This window comes from Fusarium verticillioides, chromosome 1 (assembly GCF_000149555.1).
Source record: "Fusarium verticillioides 7600 chromosome 1, whole genome shotgun sequence".
In the NCBI taxonomy this organism is placed as follows: Eukaryota; Fungi; Ascomycota; class Sordariomycetes; order Hypocreales; family Nectriaceae; genus Fusarium; species Fusarium verticillioides.
Genome location: NC_031675.1, coordinates 1,444,953 through 1,460,710, shown reverse-complemented (window position 1 = coordinate 1,460,710; position 15,758 = coordinate 1,444,953). Strand labels below are relative to the sequence as shown.

The 15,758-nt window shown below is 50.3% G+C and overlaps 4 protein-coding genes across 9 annotated transcripts; 2 read left to right on the top strand and 2 right to left on the bottom strand.

Annotated features, from left to right (window-relative positions):
- Window positions 1–60: 60 nt before the first annotated feature.
- FVEG_09498 (hypothetical protein) lies at window positions 61–3,444 on the top strand. 2 transcript variants are annotated; one of them, XM_018898494.1, is made up of 4 exons: window positions 61–93; window positions 209–434; window positions 487–621; window positions 670–3,444. In XM_018898494.1, the coding sequence occupies exons 1-4, from the start codon at window positions 89–91 to the stop codon at window positions 3,346–3,348; spliced, it is 3,045 nt and encodes a 1,014-aa protein (XP_018756392.1). In that variant the 5' UTR covers window positions 61–88; the 3' UTR covers window positions 3,349–3,444. The 2 variants fall into 2 exon arrangements, with proteins under 2 accessions (XP_018756392.1, XP_018756391.1); XM_018898493.1 differs by having other exon boundaries at window positions 75–434.
- A 270-nt stretch (window positions 3,445–3,714) lies between these two features.
- Window positions 3,715–5,755, bottom strand: FVEG_09499 (mitochondrial DNA replication protein YHM2). Of its 5 annotated transcripts, none has more exons than XM_018898495.1 (5): window positions 5,680–5,755; window positions 5,500–5,590; window positions 4,881–5,439; window positions 4,148–4,820; window positions 3,715–4,092 (listed from the first exon to the last, which is right to left on the bottom strand). In XM_018898495.1, exons 3-5 carry the CDS (start codon window positions 5,107–5,109, stop codon window positions 4,038–4,040), a joined length of 957 nt encoding a protein of 318 aa, XP_018756393.1. In that variant the 5' UTR covers window positions 5,110–5,439; window positions 5,500–5,590; window positions 5,680–5,755; the 3' UTR covers window positions 3,715–4,037. The 5 variants fall into 5 exon arrangements, with proteins under 5 accessions (XP_018756393.1, XP_018756394.1, XP_018756395.1 ...); XM_018898496.1 differs by having other exon boundaries at window positions 5,504–5,590; window positions 5,680–5,729; XM_018898498.1 differs by having other exon boundaries at window positions 3,716–4,092; window positions 4,881–5,138; window positions 5,359–5,590; window positions 5,680–5,695.
- Window positions 5,756–6,842: 1,087 nt separating this feature from the next.
- FVEG_09500 (citrate synthase, mitochondrial) lies at window positions 6,843–9,113 on the bottom strand. Its single transcript, XM_018898500.1, has 4 exons — window positions 8,670–9,113; window positions 8,475–8,539; window positions 8,159–8,352; window positions 6,843–8,085 (listed from the first exon to the last, which is right to left on the bottom strand). The coding sequence occupies exons 1-4, from the start codon at window positions 8,778–8,780 to the stop codon at window positions 7,043–7,045; spliced, it is 1,413 nt and encodes a 470-aa protein (XP_018756398.1). The 5' UTR covers window positions 8,781–9,113; the 3' UTR covers window positions 6,843–7,042.
- A 2,638-nt stretch (window positions 9,114–11,751) lies between these two features.
- FVEG_09501 (hypothetical protein) lies at window positions 11,752–15,401 on the top strand. Its single transcript, XM_018898501.1, has 6 exons — window positions 11,752–12,616; window positions 12,681–12,926; window positions 13,097–13,196; window positions 13,302–14,265; window positions 14,317–14,485; window positions 14,537–15,401. Exons 1-6 carry the CDS (start codon window positions 12,497–12,499, stop codon window positions 14,999–15,001), a joined length of 2,064 nt encoding a protein of 687 aa, XP_018756399.1. The 5' UTR covers window positions 11,752–12,496; the 3' UTR covers window positions 15,002–15,401.
- Window positions 15,402–15,758: the final 357 nt, after the last annotated feature.

Genomic DNA, 15,758 nt, shown 5'->3' with positions numbered 1-15,758 from the left:
ATTAATAGTTTCTCCTTCTTTAGGCTTACTAGTCACTCTTTTAATGCTTGTAACCCACCTTATCACCGCATCAACGCTAAATGGGGCTATGAAGTAAGTTATTCGCGTCCTTTACGCGTTGAACGTCATATTTCTGGCCTTTTCCCTTCTTATTCAAACCCTCTACGCGTTTCCTGATGGGTTTAGGGCTAACAACAACAATTACAAGGCCACTCGTCAAGCATGGCGGCATGCCGCATGCTCCTATACCCATACTAAATAGCCTCCCAGTCCCCTGCGATGAACCACCTCCAAAACGGAGACGCGTTAGTACGGGCCTACAGAGGAAGCGAGGTGTCAAGGAGTGTCTCTTAAGCCAGGTCACGCCGCTTGTAGAGAGGGCAGTTGGACATCTCTCGAGGGATGTTTACCATGTTAACGCCCTGGCTATCAAGGTAACAAAGAAGGGTATATATCAGAAGGCTCTGTGGCTAACTAGGGGTCTAGACGGTGACAGAACTCAGTATCAACAAGTTCTTTAGAAGAAGATGGGACGAGACGGGTGGCTACTTGAGTCAGCAGGACCTAGACGTGCTTGCGATCCAGGCGCATGATGTTGTTAGGGGTCTGGCGGGGGGTTCTGTGAGTGTGACGAAGTCGCGGCTAGAGCTTATTGCTAACATTTGCAAGGAGTTTCGTATATCCCCTCTATCTTCAGAAACACCAGAGCCTCAGCGTTTACCACCGCCGAGGCCAGCGCCGAAACCTTCGCCGCAAGGCCAAACACCTCCGACGATTGTGAACACGGCAGCAGCGAATAAGTCCGAAGACTCTCCCATATTCTACGACGCGCTCACATCGCAACCAGAGCTTCCCCAAAATGTCGAAAGGAAGCCTTATCAACCTCGGGGGCGACGGGAACCGAAGCCCAGTAATCGGTATTACCAGGTTTCCGAACGACCCTATCTTTCGGCAGCGCATCGCCAAGCTATTGAGGAGGGAACAAAGAAGCCGGTGGCTGTAAGCAATGAACTTATCGCACAGCCCATTGTCTATCATGTGGACTTCAGCCCTGAGGAGATCGCCGAGATTATAGGCCAAATACCACAAAATGAGCACAAGCACATACCGGCAACCCGCGAATCTATGATGGAGCAGATCCGACTACGAGATCGCCCCCTGATACCGATCCCTGGACGAACCACACGAGACATGAGCGCTTTTGCTTCGGACTTGTGGGCAGGAAAGGTCGCAGAGACACCACGAGTCCTTTCATTGACTGCTGAGCATGTTACGGAGGAGACAAAAAAACGACAAGGACAAATGAGAAGGACTAGCAGACTTTCGTCTTTACTGATGGCTCGAGAAATGGAAGGCAGCCAGGGCTTCCAACGAACCCGGGAATATTTGAACTTCCAAGCCGAATTTAAAAGATTGCGCGAGGACGATCTCCAGCTCGTAGCTGAGTTCACCAATTGCGCTGGTGATATCACCACAGGTGCATGGGTAAATCGAGAGAGCTTTCTATGTGGCACTACTACTCACTCCGATTCGCATAACCAACAGTACAACAGGCCTGGAAACTTGCTTCTTTGTTCAACTGGAAAAGGGACGCTGCGGTCCTTCCCCGATCACCGAATACCTCGCCCACGGGTCGAAAAAGGGGAGAATTCTACAGAGGCCATGCGCCAGAGCCAGGACCCTTGGCTGTACTCATCGGTTGTGTCATGCGACTACAGCGTTGAAGATGACTTGGCTTATACGTCGAGTTTTGATAAGACGGTCAAAGTATGGAAGGTTGACCGGAAAGGAGAACACATGGAGGCCATTGCAACATGGCAACACACAGGTAATGTCAACTTTGTGGCTGCTGCAAAGGATGGATCTGGTCGTGTGGCTACGGCTGCAGATTCACCAACCGATGCCGTGCGTATCTACACCATTACAAAAGGAAATGAGTCGAACAGTACTTACCAGACGTTCTCTTGCTCACGGACTGATGCTGATAGCTCAGACAAGTGGGCATACTTCCCAGCAACCATGCAGTGGGGACGAGCTAAGGGCTGTCAGCATTTGCTTCTTGTTGGGTATTCTCCTCGCAGCTTGACAGGTGACGATCTGGATATTCCCGAGGACAAGAGGAGTTCAGGGGAGATTATCCTCTGGGATGCAGAACAGGGTGTCAGAATCCCTGTGATGACAGCTTCAACGGCTAACGTCTTCGAAGTCGCCTGGCATCCAACATTACTCCTTTTTCTTGTAGGGGTAACACCCACGGGGATGAACAACGTTCCCCGCAATGTTAGGACACAAGTCCACGTCTTTCATCGCGATAAGGATCGCTTGAATGGCATTGGCTTTTGTCAGCATCAGGCTCTCGACTGCTATGCGTCTGACATCAATGAGCTGACGATTGTGCCCAACTCGCCCGGACACGGCTACGTGACCGCGGCCTGTACAGACGGAAAGGTGTACGTATGGGACACAGCACAGGGCGACAAACCCATCCATACGCTGCGACATGGGAAACCTATCGAAGAGTACTACGGCGATCGCGAGAAAGAGGACACGGGCGTGAAGTTCACGGCTTGGAACACAAGTCTTGATCGGTTCTACACTGGGTCGAGCGACGGTGTCGTGAAGGTCTGGAATATCCGTAAGCTGAAGAACCCCTTTGTCCGTGATATTCTCACAGCCCCTGGGCCAATCGCTTGGGGCGGTTTTTCTCCGGACAATTCCAAGCTTGCCATTGGCGATGCCACGGGCCGTTGCTTCATCTTATCAACCGATGAGCGGGATATTCCAGAGTCGCATATGATGACACTTCCAGGCACCACTCGGCGCTGGCGCCGGCCTATACCCCTAATTCCACACCCGGAACCAGCTCCACCCACCCCGGCGAGAGAGGACGATGAGATGCTCACTTGTGATGAGCTTTCAGACGCTGGTATCGCTGATTACTCGAGACGGACATATTTAGACAGCCAATGTCTGCAGCTTACATCAAATCCAGTTATAGGGGTTGTACAAGGCCCCCGCTACCAATCTACCAACCTCTACCGCCGAGAAGCTCACTATGATGAAGATCCCTCAGCACCTCTCCTGGCTCATTTCGAGCGACGACAAAAGGATAGCGAGGCCGCTAGTCTCGGCCTAAGACGTCGTTCGGTGCGTCGGCTTAGAACCCCTTCACCACCAGATGAGCGTCTTCGTAGCATCCATGCTCAAAATGCGAGCAAGGACTTGGACGTGAATTATTTAAAAGATAGTGAAGTGAAAGAACTTATCAAATCCGCTACGTTGCTAAGTATTGAGGAGGATTGGGGTTTTACATACGAAGATACCATGAGCTTTGATGAGGAAGCTTAACGGAAGTGCAAGCGAGTGAACAGCATCTTGGGGTCCTATATGCAGTACTTAGTCGTTATTGAGACCAAGAACATATTCTACATTGAACATTCCTAGTGTTTTCATATGTCCACCTTCAGCCCCATACAAGTGAGATTAGGAAGTATATGTGGCACTCACTTCAGGCTGTTTTGATCCCAGGTTGCAGTTATTATGCTACATCCTATAGTTAAGGTTCAAGAAGAACTGAGATCGGCGAGATGTATTCTCAACTGAACAACCCCACTACTCAACGCTCAGACCCGAAACAACCCGAGCTCATAGGTTCAAGCTCAACAATATCATGGCAGCTTCATGACAGCAAGAAATCATGACAATTGTAAAGAAGCTAGTTAAACAAGGATATTCTTACTGAGATTATATGAGTGACCTGCGGTCTTTTGGACCGTAGACTCAGAACAAAGGTCGACACTGATAATTAAACATTGCGCAATTGTTTTCTCTATTCAAGTCAAACCCACAGGGTCCATGACTTTGCACAACTTACTATCATAGAAAGATAATCTTCAAGGCGAGAGCACCTCCTTTGTCACAGCCTTTTCACAGGTTTGTGTCATTACATCAGAGAGATATTCGAATCCAAACATTGGACAATCCATACATCAAGCTCACCATGAGCGACATTTTCAAACCAGATTCCTGAACGCCTTCTAATGCTTAGCGGTGACCGACTCGCCGGTCAGCTTCTCAACATAAGTCTTCGCCCTGCAGGTCGTGCGGTTAGTATCGGTTACATCTTAGTAAAGTGGGTGAAACTTACATATCGCCAAAAGCAACCATGCAGACAGTCTGCCAAATACCAAGAGAAATACGGGGAGCGATACCACGGTAAAGACCCCTGATGCCGTTGGTCTCGTAAATGTACCTGAAGGTGTTGCCAACCGTCATCTTCTTGGGGCGGTTGGGATCCTCCTTCTTGCTCTGCATCTCAACGCGGATGACCTCAATGGGCTGGTTCCACGCGCTGAGGCCACCACCAAGAGCACTGGCGATGACCTTCTCGCCAGCGGACAGCTTCTCGCCCTCCTTCTTGCCAGTGAGAGATTTGATCCAGCCCTCAGCGAGACGGCTGAGACCGAATCGGCTACCCCAATTAGTCATCTGTCGGATAGCGACAGCGTTGACACCCTTGTTGATGCCACGGATACCCTCCTTGCGGTAGATCTCAGCAAAGGTCTGGAAGGTAGACTGGGGCTTGACACCGGTGGCAGCCATCTTGTGCTTGGTAATTTCGACCGTCTTCATGCAAGTGCAGAAACCCATGGTGGCGTAAGCCTGGGCAACACCACCGGTGACACCACCAATGATACCACCGCCAAACTCAGAGGCACCAGCGACACGGGCATAGTACTCAGCCTCGGAGGCGACGAAGAGAAGGACGGCGCCCTTGCTGGAAGCTTCAATCCAGGCCCAGGGAATGAGACCTTGGTAGACTGCAGCATGTGAGTCAGTAAATAGTCATAAGTGTAGCGAGTTCGTGGTTATCAACTTACAGCCTAGGGGACCACCACGGGCCCAGACGCGTCCCAAAGCCGCAGCCATGCTGTCACCTCGGTTGGCAGCCATGGTGGTCTTGACGACCTCAAGAGGCTGTCCGAGGGTGGTCACTTCGAAGAGGTTGAGACCAGCGCCGAGAAGCAAGTTGGAGAACTTGATGGGCTTCTTCTCCAGCTGCTTGTCCCCAATGGGAGCTGGAAGATCGGTACGGATAGTAGCAGCCATGACTTTGGGAGTGTCGTAGAATAAGGGCCCTGACCAAGGGATTAGGGTGCTTCGTCGCTGGGGAAATTTGGGGGATCGTTGAAGTATTGAGAGAGGTTGATGAAAGAGGAAGAAAAGAAATGTATAAGAATTCGAAAAAGAAAGGGAAAAGGGAGAGCTAGAGGCGTGTGCTGTGCTGGGACTGGTTTACGTGGGGGGGAAGGAGCAGTACCCGGGAGAGCTAGGGATTGAGGGACTGTCGGTACGTACTGGTATTAAAGCACACCTAGATGCTGAGTCAGATCCAATGAAAACAGTTGAATGGATGGCTGCAAAAGCGCTGAGCTGAGGCTAAGCAGAATAAGCTTGGGGGCCCCCGGAGAAGTAGCCGATTTATCGGAGGGGAAATACCAACAATAGATGGGGTTTTCTTGCGGTTGCGGAGGTCAATCGCCGAGGTTGAAGCTGTAACTGGAGATTGGCATGCGCGAGAAGACCCGAGCTTAGAGAGAAGCTCAGTTAATCAGTCATGTTTTGCATGTGTTTCGGTGTATGTTTCTCGTCTATTTTGGGTGAAGCCACTGTACTTACTCATGTTGGCACGTTTATAAGGCTGACGACGCTATTCAACAAGCTGAGAGCCACAACACTATTGTTAGAAAACAACAAGAAAAATGGAAGAAATGGCAATCAAATATCATCTATAGTAACTTTTCGTAATGCTGACCTTTCTCCGAATAATCAATTGACCCTCTTCGGAGACTTCACTTCCTTGTACGACTTGATTCCAGCTCCGAAAGTCTCGGATCGCCGAGATCAAGTCACCGAGATCACATCAGCTCCCGTGGATTGGATTGGATCTCTCATGTGAAATCGGAATCCGGGGGTGGATGGCCTGGGGTTCAATGGCCGACAGAGAGATCCCGCGGGAGCAGATTTGCTTGTGATAGTGATTTTCTAGATACTTCTCTGTATTCATCTTCTTCATTCATAAGACTGACCAAGCCCACCCACTCCTGAAGCTCTCCGTATTTGCACTCACCAACACGATCCAGATTGCTTACAACTGCTGAGCACAGCTATCATAAGCTCTCAAGTCTAGACCCCAACAACTCACAGCTAACCCAGCTCACTATCACTCGCAACTGCAAACAATTCCTTACACCTTGAAACATACATCTCAAACAGTCAATCCAGCAGCTTCGCAGCTCTCTTACTTCCACGTCGGTCAATAACCTCAGCCACCCCCCGAAGATCACAGCTCTCACCTCTATTTTCGTCCCCCTGTGGCGCCGAATTAGAGGGCCAGGAGCTCTCAACGCCCCTCCTCCACCCAACCGATTGAAGGAATGTCTAGACTGTTGAGAGCTCGGGTCCCTGAAATTGATGAATCCCACCCACATGGGATTTTGTCGGTGTAATCTCTCACCGAGACTACGTGACGTACATATTATTCACTTGTCACATTTACGACACAGGGTTTTTTCTGCAGATGGGAGAGAGAATTCAACAATTCTTGAGTCTCCTTGAAAGCTTGAACCGGAACCATGGGCATTCTACTGGTGCGTTGTGTCGGCTTCCAAGGCTGGCTAATGTAAGGAACTTTTCATGGGGTCAACATTCCCGTCTCCACCACAGGCAAAAAAAACTTCGAGATAACGACGCCATCACGGCGTTAGTGAACATGCTGCATGGATGGGAACACACAGTTGACCCAACCGTTTTTGCACAGAGCTCGATCGTAGTCATGATTTGGCATCAGTACGTAGACACGAAAATTGCAGATTAACTGTTAAATCATTTCATTTCAATCGGCGCGCCGCGACGACTTGCTCATTACTAAACTAAAACAGTCCCATTGTGTTGTACAAATGCCATTAGCTTGGCAATCCATTCTGCCCATCTGCTGGGCATTATCCTCCCATCTCCTTTTTCCCTTCCACTTTTAAACTCCTTACAGCTTCTTGACGAGCTCGGCCCACTTGTCGGTGGAGAAAGACTTGGGTCGCTCAATGGGGGCACCGAGAGCGCGGTCGATGATAAGCTGGGGAAGAACACCGATGGCGCGAGAGACACCAAAGAGGACGGTGTAGTAGTTGGCCTCAGTAAGACCGTAGTACTGGAGAAGGACACCGGAGTGGGCATCGACGTTAGGGTAAGGGTTCTTGGTCTTGCCGTGCTCGGTGAGGACACCAGGAGCGATCTTGTAAACCTGGGAGACGAGCTTGAACATGGGGTCGTTGGGCATCTTCTCCTGGGCGAAAGCACGCTGAGCCATGTAACGAGGGTCAGTCTTTCGGAGGACGGCGTGGCCGTAACCGGGGACGACACGGCCGGCGTTGAGGGTGGACCAGAGGTAGTCAGTGATGGCCTTGTCGCTGAGGTCGTCGCCGACAGACTTCTTGAACTCAGTGAGCCAGTTCAGGACCTCCTGGTTAGCAAGACCGTGGAGGGGACCGGCGAGACCATTGAGACCAGCGGCCAAAGAGAGGAAGGGAGAGCTGAGAGCACTGCCGACAAGGTGAGTGGTGTGGGCAGAGACGTTACCACCCTCGTGATCGGTGTGGATGGTGAGGTAGAGACGCATGAGCTCGACGAAGTCGGCGTTGTCGGCGAAGCCGAGCTGGTTGGCGAAGTTGAAGGAGTAATCCTTGTCCTTCTGGATGGGAGCGACCTTTCCGCCCTTGAAGACGTTCTGGTAGATGCGAGAAGCGATGTTGGGGAGCTTAGCAATGAGGTCCATGGAGTCCTCGAAAGTGTAACCCCAGTACTCCTTCTTGTTGATACCCTTGGCGTAAGCCTTGGCGAAGCTGGAGGTGTGCTCGAGAGCGGTGACAGCCAGAGAGAACTGGGCCATGGGGTGAAGGTCGGTAGGGCAGTGGTCGATGAGCTCCTCGACGAACTTGGGAAGATCGGAGCGGGCAGCCCACTCAGCGGAGAGGTCGCGAACCTGCTGCTCAGTAGGAACCTCGCCCGTCAGGAGAAGCCAAAAGAGACCTGCGCGGTTTAATGTCAGTATTCATGATAGTGTGAGGCTTTGTGCGCATCACTGCGAATGGGCCAAACTCACCCTCGGGAAGAGGCTCCTTGCCACCGGGAGCCTTGGGAAGAAGCTCCTGGCACTCAGGGATGGTCTTGCCACGGAATCGGATACCCTCCTCAGAGTCGAGGACGGAACCCTCCCAGACGAGGGCCTTGATGCCACGGGCACCACCGTAGACCTGGTCAAGAGTGACCTTGTCGACGACCTTGGAACCATGCTCCCTATCTGAATGTTAGTGATCAAAGTTCAACTGCCGGTGGTTCTGCCGTCGATTGAAAGCTTGAGGCTCGGCGTCGGCCCTAGCTCAGCAAGTAATGAACCGAGGGGGGAGAATGCGACTGACTTTCGGAGGGCCTTGACCTGCTCAATCTTCTCGGGCAGCAACTCGGCGAATCGCTCCTTCAAGGTCTGTGAGGATAAGCGTTAGTATATGATTTTGTGAGGATTGTTTGGGCGATCATGAGTGTCAATGGGCAACGTCAATGACGTTTTAGGATTCATGAAGCCTGGGCTTGTGCTTTATCCGAGGTTAACATACCTGAGTCTTGGCCGAATAGCATCGAACGGCGTTGAAGACAGAGCCATTGATAGGAGAAGAGCGGAGAGAAGCCCGCAGGGCAGCGTTGCTGAGACGGGCGACAGAAGCCATTGTGAGAGGTAATTATGCAGACGAAGAAGATACGAGTGCAAAAGCAAGAGCAGGAACAAGAGGCGGAGATGCCGGAGGGAAGAGGTGAGGTATATGAGGGATAGGATAGAGTGGAGGGGAGGAAAAAGTAGGTTAAGTTAGGTAACGGGGATGGAGAGGTTCAAGTAAGCCAAGAGGTCCAGCCAGTCGATAAAAAAAAGGCGCAAGCTTGAGGGAGGCACAAAAAAAAAGTAGACTACCCCGTCTGATTCTGTGACATTGTCCTCTCACCTTGGCTCTACCGTAGCTGTGAGTACTGAACCTCGGGGGCCGGGGGTACGGGGGGCATGAAGCATCAAGCGGAGCGGGACTTATGGGGCAGGATACAGTACAGACAGCCCGGTATTGCTCTACGGGATGGACTTTTACAGGGGGTCGGATGGACAGCCTTAGCCAGTTTTTTTTTTTTTCTTCCGCCGATTCAACAGGGGTGACGTTTCTGGGGACAACGCTTCCATTCTTTTGTTTTGCTTTTGTTACTGGGGTTTCAGTTCTTAACATCATGAAGCCAATATGTCTGCGAGAGGTACGGAGTAGAGGAGGGTATCTTTGCGGGGTTGACGAGCTTCAGCGTTTCATTAGGTCGATAGCTGTCATTGAAGTCGTCATTTTTGTGTGTTGGAGAATTGACTTCAGCCCGTCAAGTTCAATCTAATCTACCCTCGATTACATCAGAGCTCGCTACAGTAGAGCAAAGCACAGCACCCTCTTTTTCGACTACCACCCAGCCGTATTCCGTCATCAACTGCCAGTTGGGTAGCATCCATCAATAGTCCTCGGTTATGCCTTTTTACAGCTATCTACGTAGCCTAGGTGAACAGTGTAAGTTGATATGTATCGCTGCTAACTGATCGTTCACTGTTCATAATAGTGCCTCGCCGGAACTATATGTCCCCTCTATAATCTGAGTGCCATGCTGTCCTCTTATTTTGATGAGGTTGCACAAGCAGAAGAAGAAAAAAGTGACTGAGCTACGACTCTAGAGGCACATTTACCGCGGGCCCCTCAACCTGCATCTGCAAGCCCCAAAATTTCGGCCCCAATCCCTGTCCCTCTCCCGCGTTCTCAAGCTCCAATTCGACGCACTCCAAGCCCTCCCCCAAATGGCCGAGATGCAGGCTTTAGGGAGCAAGAAAACTTTGGACCATGAGCAAGGCTGCCAAAATAACTGGTCTAAATTTCCACTATTGCTGCAAGAGATCTACTGAAGTCTTTTTGTCGCTCAAGATAGAAGTCTCAGGTATTCTTACCTCCCAAATACAGGATGGAACCCCAACAGCTAGTGATAGTCTAAGCTTCTGTCTTGGGTCTGGGGGTTGCGTTGGCTTGGCTTGTGAGGACAAACAAACAGGATAGGATAATGGGGGGCTTGCGGCTGCTTCTCGGCACCAGATTGTTATCTGTGTGTTTCTCAACATTTATCGATATCTGGCAATATGCGGGAGCATGGAGTCAAAAGGAATCAGTCAAGATCTATCCAGCCAGGCTCTACCCCCTGTTGTTTACATTCAACGTCGAAATTTTCCCTCATCATGACAACTTCGGAACTGTTGTACCCTCCGAATATTGTCTCCATGATGGAAATGCTCTTGGCTCCACCAAGACGAGCCCCCTGGGAGAACAAGTGGAGATACCTTCCCAACCAACTCATTTGTTTGGTTCATTGCTCGTGGGACCTCGGTCATGCTGGCCATTATCGATTTGACGTCAGAACCAAAGATGGATTCGTCGGACCTAGAATTAAACACGAGGACAAGACGACCCGGAACTACCGTGATCCATCGCCGGGCCTCCGAGCCAGCGCCGCCAGCGCTTCGGACTGCCGACGTACCCTTCCATCCGGCCAGTAGAAGGTCACTACGGAGCATCCGGACAGCTCATCTCTAACCGCCGTTCTCCAAGATAATCACATCTGATCTCGAAACCTGTTTGAATCAAGTGCTCAACTCAATATAGTATTTCCGATCGCCCGGTCACCTCGGCTGTTTCAAAACCAACACTATCGGCTATCCTGTCTTGTGATGCTGTCTCCAAGCACCATCCAATGGCTTACAGCAACTTGCCGTTTCTTGTCATACCTTTCTTCAATAATCATGATGCATGCATCGTGGATCCCTCAAAAATCTATGATTGATTGTTAGAGATTCATTTCACGTATCGCTTCGTGATCTAGGCGCTCAGCATCCTTGATACAAACGACATAGCATCCTTATTGCCGCAGCATTTTAGCTGAAATGCATGCTTCCCATCGAGTTTTACGTACAGACTACATAAAATCAACAAGAAATCGCGCATTTACAGAATTCCCTTCTCTTATGTAGGCCTCGTCTTGTCTGTGTCCTTATCTAGGGTATCATGCACTCCACTTACACTAAAAGCTTGTTACGGATTCAGTCCGGAAATGTAACAGGATAGGTCCCTGGTTATGTAAACTGGATGATGACCTAGTGGTTGCAAAGCATATATGAATCTTAAGTTTTCTAACATGTAACTGCATTTGACACTCAGAGCAGACTGGCTTACATACATACATTAGCTAGGACTACCTTCAAGCAGCAGAGCTTACCGCGTGAATATAGAATATAAATACGGAGTAGATCAGTCAGGTGTACTCCGTACATGGTTGCAGTTAATTTCACTGCTTTGTTATCCAGTAAGGTAACTTACGTATTGTATACAGTCGGAGAAGAATCTGTAATAAGAAAGAAACAGCCATAGATAACCTGGAAACCGATATCTGTTACAAATGAGAACGGAAATACCTTGCTTTATCTCATCATTGGTGGTGAATGCCTGATTTACTGTAGTACTCGGCTGGCCATAGTGTTTGGTTGAGGTTCATGGGCTTTCCTTTTCTGGGTCGGCGCCGGATAAACTTTTAAAACCACCAAAACCAAACCCGGAATAAAGATTTGAGTGAGCTGGAACCAAACTGCGACACTTAAAAAGGCTGCCCCACCTGTCACGCTCTTTCGCCTCAGCTTTTCTCCTCTCACTTCATCCATCATCACCTCACAAACCAAGAAAAGAGCAGCATCACTCTTGACGACAACGCCCATCGAGGCCAACACGCAAACAACGCCAGTGCAGTAATTTTACGGCCCTGTCTCTAGTACTGACAACTTTTTCCCCGTTTGACGGTCTCTGTTGGCTTTATCGCCCACTGCACAATCTCGTGACTCGTCGCGCTCCTGACGCAAACAGTAGAAGAGCTTTCTCTCGCACAAGTCGTACCCGTACTCCTGAGGCCTGCCTTCTCTATTTGTACTTGCGTCGCATATTTCCAGCTGATACATTACTTTATCTTACAATAACTGGGCTGCTCTCGTACTGCTTACTACTACTTATCTCGCCAGTCGCGACTGCGTAAAAAAAAAAAAAAATCTCTACCTGCCCACCTAAGGAAGGAAGTACCCGCTTAAGCTCTCGTACCTGAATAACGCGCCAAAGAAATTTTGATTCAGACAGAAATATTCTTCTGCATCTCTTACCCTTGCCTCGCTTCCCTCTCGTGCTGCAGGCATCTCATTTCAAGTGGTATCGCCCACTTCTGGTCATTTCACTGTCGGGCCATATCTGGAGCGCATCACATTTTGAGTCATCACGCGTAGCTCGTCGACTACTCCAGTCTACCATACAAGCACTACAAACATCACAATCACTTCAAACAAATCACCATGGCGTCCGCAGTCGCGGATTTGGAGGCTGGTCTCCAGGCTATGCTCAACTTAAAGCCACCAGGTGTGTCCGGATCTCGCATCACCAGTTTGACCTCTCTTTGCGTTTCCAACATCCAGGTAAGCTTTAACCAAACATCTCCATTTGCAATGCCAAACAATCGCTAAACGTTTGTCCCAACAGGCCGAATCCGTTCTCATCCAGAAAATCTTCACACACTTCAAAAAGACACCAGGAACACACAAGTTGGGGGTACTCTACGTCGTAGACTCTGTAACCCGGAAATGGCTCGAGCAAGCCAAGGCACAGGCACAGACAATTAACAGCTCTGCCCCGGATGGAACCTATGCCGCTGGCGTCAACCGAGTGACAGAACTCATGCCTGTTTTGATGAATGACATCCTGCAATCCGCCCCGGAAGAACAAAAGGTACGCATATCTGACTATCACCCTCATGTAGCTGGCAACCAGTCACTGCCACGTGCCGCGCACACTGGAGCGCCTTGCAAGGCGCTTCTGTTGACCACCTTCGTTCCTCGACATATTTGACCTTTGCACTGTTTATTTGGATCGTAACTCACACATAATCCACCGTGTAGGAAAAGATTAAGAAGCTCCTTGATATCTGGGAGAAGGGTCAGACATTCCCTACTCCAATGCTCGAGTCTTTTAGAGAGAAGCTCAACGCACCACCACAGAGTACGTTTTTTCACGCAAGCAGTATCACACCTGGCGTCATATGACCAAGCGGTACTGCTTTATCGTCTCGAACACACTTGTAGTCTAACCCATGTGATGTTATAGATGAATCGACAACTCCTCCCGGTAGCCCGCCTCCCAATGTGCTAGGCTCGCAGCAAGGCAGCGCTTCAGCTCCCCCTACGACTTCAGCTGCTCCAGCCCCTAGCGGCATATCTATTCTTGAGGCTTTGGCTAACATTGCTCGTCAAAACACAACCGCTCCTCCTGGTAACCCCTTGCCGGCTCCCACAGCACCGTATAACATGCCAGCTGTCGCGTCACTTCAACCAGTATCATCTGCTACGCCGCCAGTATCGTATCCTCCGGCGTCGCAACCCGTAAATGTGTCGTCTCTTCCTTTCAGCCTCCCACATATGGGGGCTCAGAATGGATATGCAGGCTCTCCTCTGAACATCCCAAGTAACCCACCTAATCCGGTCAATGGGGCCATGCCCAGTGCAGCACCTGGCCTTGGGCTTGATCCAAGCACCCAGCAACAGATCATTCTGATTAAGGCGCTCGCTGACCAAGGTATTCCATTTGATAAGATTCCTGCTCTCATTCAAAGTTTGGGTGGTCCAGGAGCCGCGGCTGCACCTGGCGCTCCCCCAGCTCAGCAGCCTGCTCCTTATGCACAGAGTCCTCAAATTCCTGGGCAAGCTGCATGGGGTGGCCCTTCAGGCAAGCCAGAGGACTCACGTATGCCAGGCTACGGCCATACAAGATCTCCTCCTAGATTCCATGGACGCTCTCGTTCGCGATCTCCTGACCGTGGCTGGGGTGGTCGTGGCTCTCCTCGAAATGGACGTGATCGCCTAGACTATGCCCGTGACTCTCCTAACCGTGGTCGTCATGACGACCGCCGCGGAGGTGAATATCGCCAGCGTAGCCCTCATGGACACCGTGGACGAAGTGAGACCCCGCTTCATGAACAAGGCTCAGCCGACAAATGGGTCGAGTATGATCCAAATCTTCCACCTGGACACATCAAGGTCTATAGCCGAACATTGTTTGTTGGTGGAGTAACGTAGGTGTATCCTCATATGTATTCGTATCGCGTTAACTAACCAAGGAACAGCTGCTCTGAGAGTGAATTGCGCGGTATTTTTGGCCGCTTTGGTACGGTGCAAACATGCATTGTCAACAAGGACAAGCGGCATGCTTTCGTAAAGATGCTTAGCCGACAGGATGCTGTCAACGCCAAGCAAGGCACTGAGGACTCCCGCAATCTAGAAGTGCCCCTTCGTGTAAGTGACTGTAGTCTCCCTCTGGATATTGATTCGAGCTAACTTTATCAGACTCGTTGGGGTGTTGGTTTCGGCCCTCGGGACTGTAGCGACTATTCAACGGGTGTCAGCGTCATTCCTATCCACAAGTTGACGGAAGCTGATCGCAAGTGGATGTTGACCGCCCCCTTTGGCGGCAGCGGTGGACAACCCATTGAGACTGGCCTGTCAGTGGAGGAGCCCGATATCGAGATCGGAGCTGGAGTCTCATCCAAGGCCATCAGTCGACGCATGCAAACGGACAAGGGCGGTAGCAACGGACCCAAGTCAACTCGCAATCGGGACGAAGACCTCTCCCGTTGGCGTCGAAGTAGAGACAACGGCTCCAACGGCCACAATCGTCGGGACGATCACCACGACCTTGCTCAGGATGGACAGAACATGGTTGCCTCGTTCCCCTTTGGGATTGGCACACTGCCAAATGGCATGCCCAACTTTCCCGCTGGCTTCACATTCCCTGATCCCACAAATAAGTAAAGGTTTCTTCCCAGGATGACGCACAAGATTATGTAATGATACCCAGGTATGGAAATGGGAGGACATTTGTTGTTTTATTGTTGATTTCCCTGGTTGCTTTAAGCAACGAAGAAGGCGGCGTTGGCAACATGGTTCTAAGGCCTACACGAGGGCTTGGCTTCGGGAGACGGCTTCTTGCATCAGTTGGGGGGCAGACAGTTGTGATTGACGGCTTCGTGCAGGCGCATTGACGACCAGATGTGTTTTTATTTGTTTGATGAGGGGCTCTTGACCCCACGTAGCTTTGTTGGCTACAAATGAAAAGTTTATGGTATTCCACTAAATGCTTGTGCCTTGTCAAATCGTGCTTGTGAGTTCGGTTCTGCCGTGGTAGTCGCCGGGTGATTCAGTAGTGCCCCCCAGTTCCAGTATTGTATGTTGAGAGGCTTGACATATTGGTGATGTCCTTTCGCATCTACTAGCTATCTTAATGCCTTATGCATGTCGTAGTATCTGGATACAATATGTCGTTTGCTTCTATAGTGGTTGTTTGCTGCCATTGCTCCCTCGTTAGTGATGTTTGCTTCGAACCCATTTCATAGCGAGCGCGACTAGTAAATAATCCGAAGATACTTGGTCTCTGTTTCTTGTTTTACAGAAGGATATCTCTTGGCAGTGAAACACTTGTGATTATCGATCTTGAAGTTTGAATGGTGTAATCCGGGAGGGACACATGCTGCCTCTGGGAGTGAAGTCTTTTTCATTGTCTTTCTTCTTA

Bases quoted from the DNA above. Each gene is read 5' to 3' on its own strand.
- FVEG_09498 (XM_018898493.1), top strand. From the start codon at position 177: ATGGGTTTAGGGCTAACAACAACAATTACAAGGCCACTCGTCAAGCAT. The intron at 435-486 runs GTAACAAAGAAG...CTAGGGGTCTAG, and splicing joins TTAACGCCCTGGCTATCAAG to ACGGTGACAGAACTCAGTAT. The intron at 622-669 runs GTGAGTGTGACG...AACATTTGCAAG, and splicing joins GGGGTCTGGCGGGGGGTTCT to GAGTTTCGTATATCCCCTCT.
- FVEG_09499 (XM_018898495.1), bottom strand. From the start codon at position 5,109: ATGGCTGCTACTATCCGTACCGATCTTCCAGCTCCCATTGGGGACAAG. The intron at 4,821-4,880 runs GTAAGTTGATAA...CACATGCTGCAG, and splicing joins CCGTGGTGGTCCCCTAGGCT to TCTACCAAGGTCTCATTCCC. The intron at 4,093-4,147 runs GTAAGTTTCACC...CACGACCTGCAG, and splicing joins ATGGTTGCTTTTGGCGATAT to GGCGAAGACTTATGTTGAGA.
- FVEG_09500 (XM_018898500.1), bottom strand. From the start codon at position 8,780: ATGGCTTCTGTCGCCCGTCTCAGCAACGCTGCCCTGCGGGCTTCTCTC. The intron at 8,540-8,669 runs GTATGTTAACCT...TTATCCTCACAG, and splicing joins GCTATTCGGCCAAGACTCAG to ACCTTGAAGGAGCGATTCGC. The intron at 8,086-8,158 runs GTGAGTTTGGCC...TAAACCGCGCAG, and splicing joins CAAGGAGCCTCTTCCCGAGG to GTCTCTTTTGGCTTCTCCTG.
- FVEG_09501 (XM_018898501.1), top strand. From the start codon at position 12,497: ATGGCGTCCGCAGTCGCGGATTTGGAGGCTGGTCTCCAGGCTATGCTC. The intron at 13,197-13,301 runs GTACGTTTTTTC...GTGATGTTATAG, and splicing joins GCTCAACGCACCACCACAGA to ATGAATCGACAACTCCTCCC. The intron at 14,486-14,536 runs GTAAGTGACTGT...TAACTTTATCAG, and splicing joins ATCTAGAAGTGCCCCTTCGT to ACTCGTTGGGGTGTTGGTTT.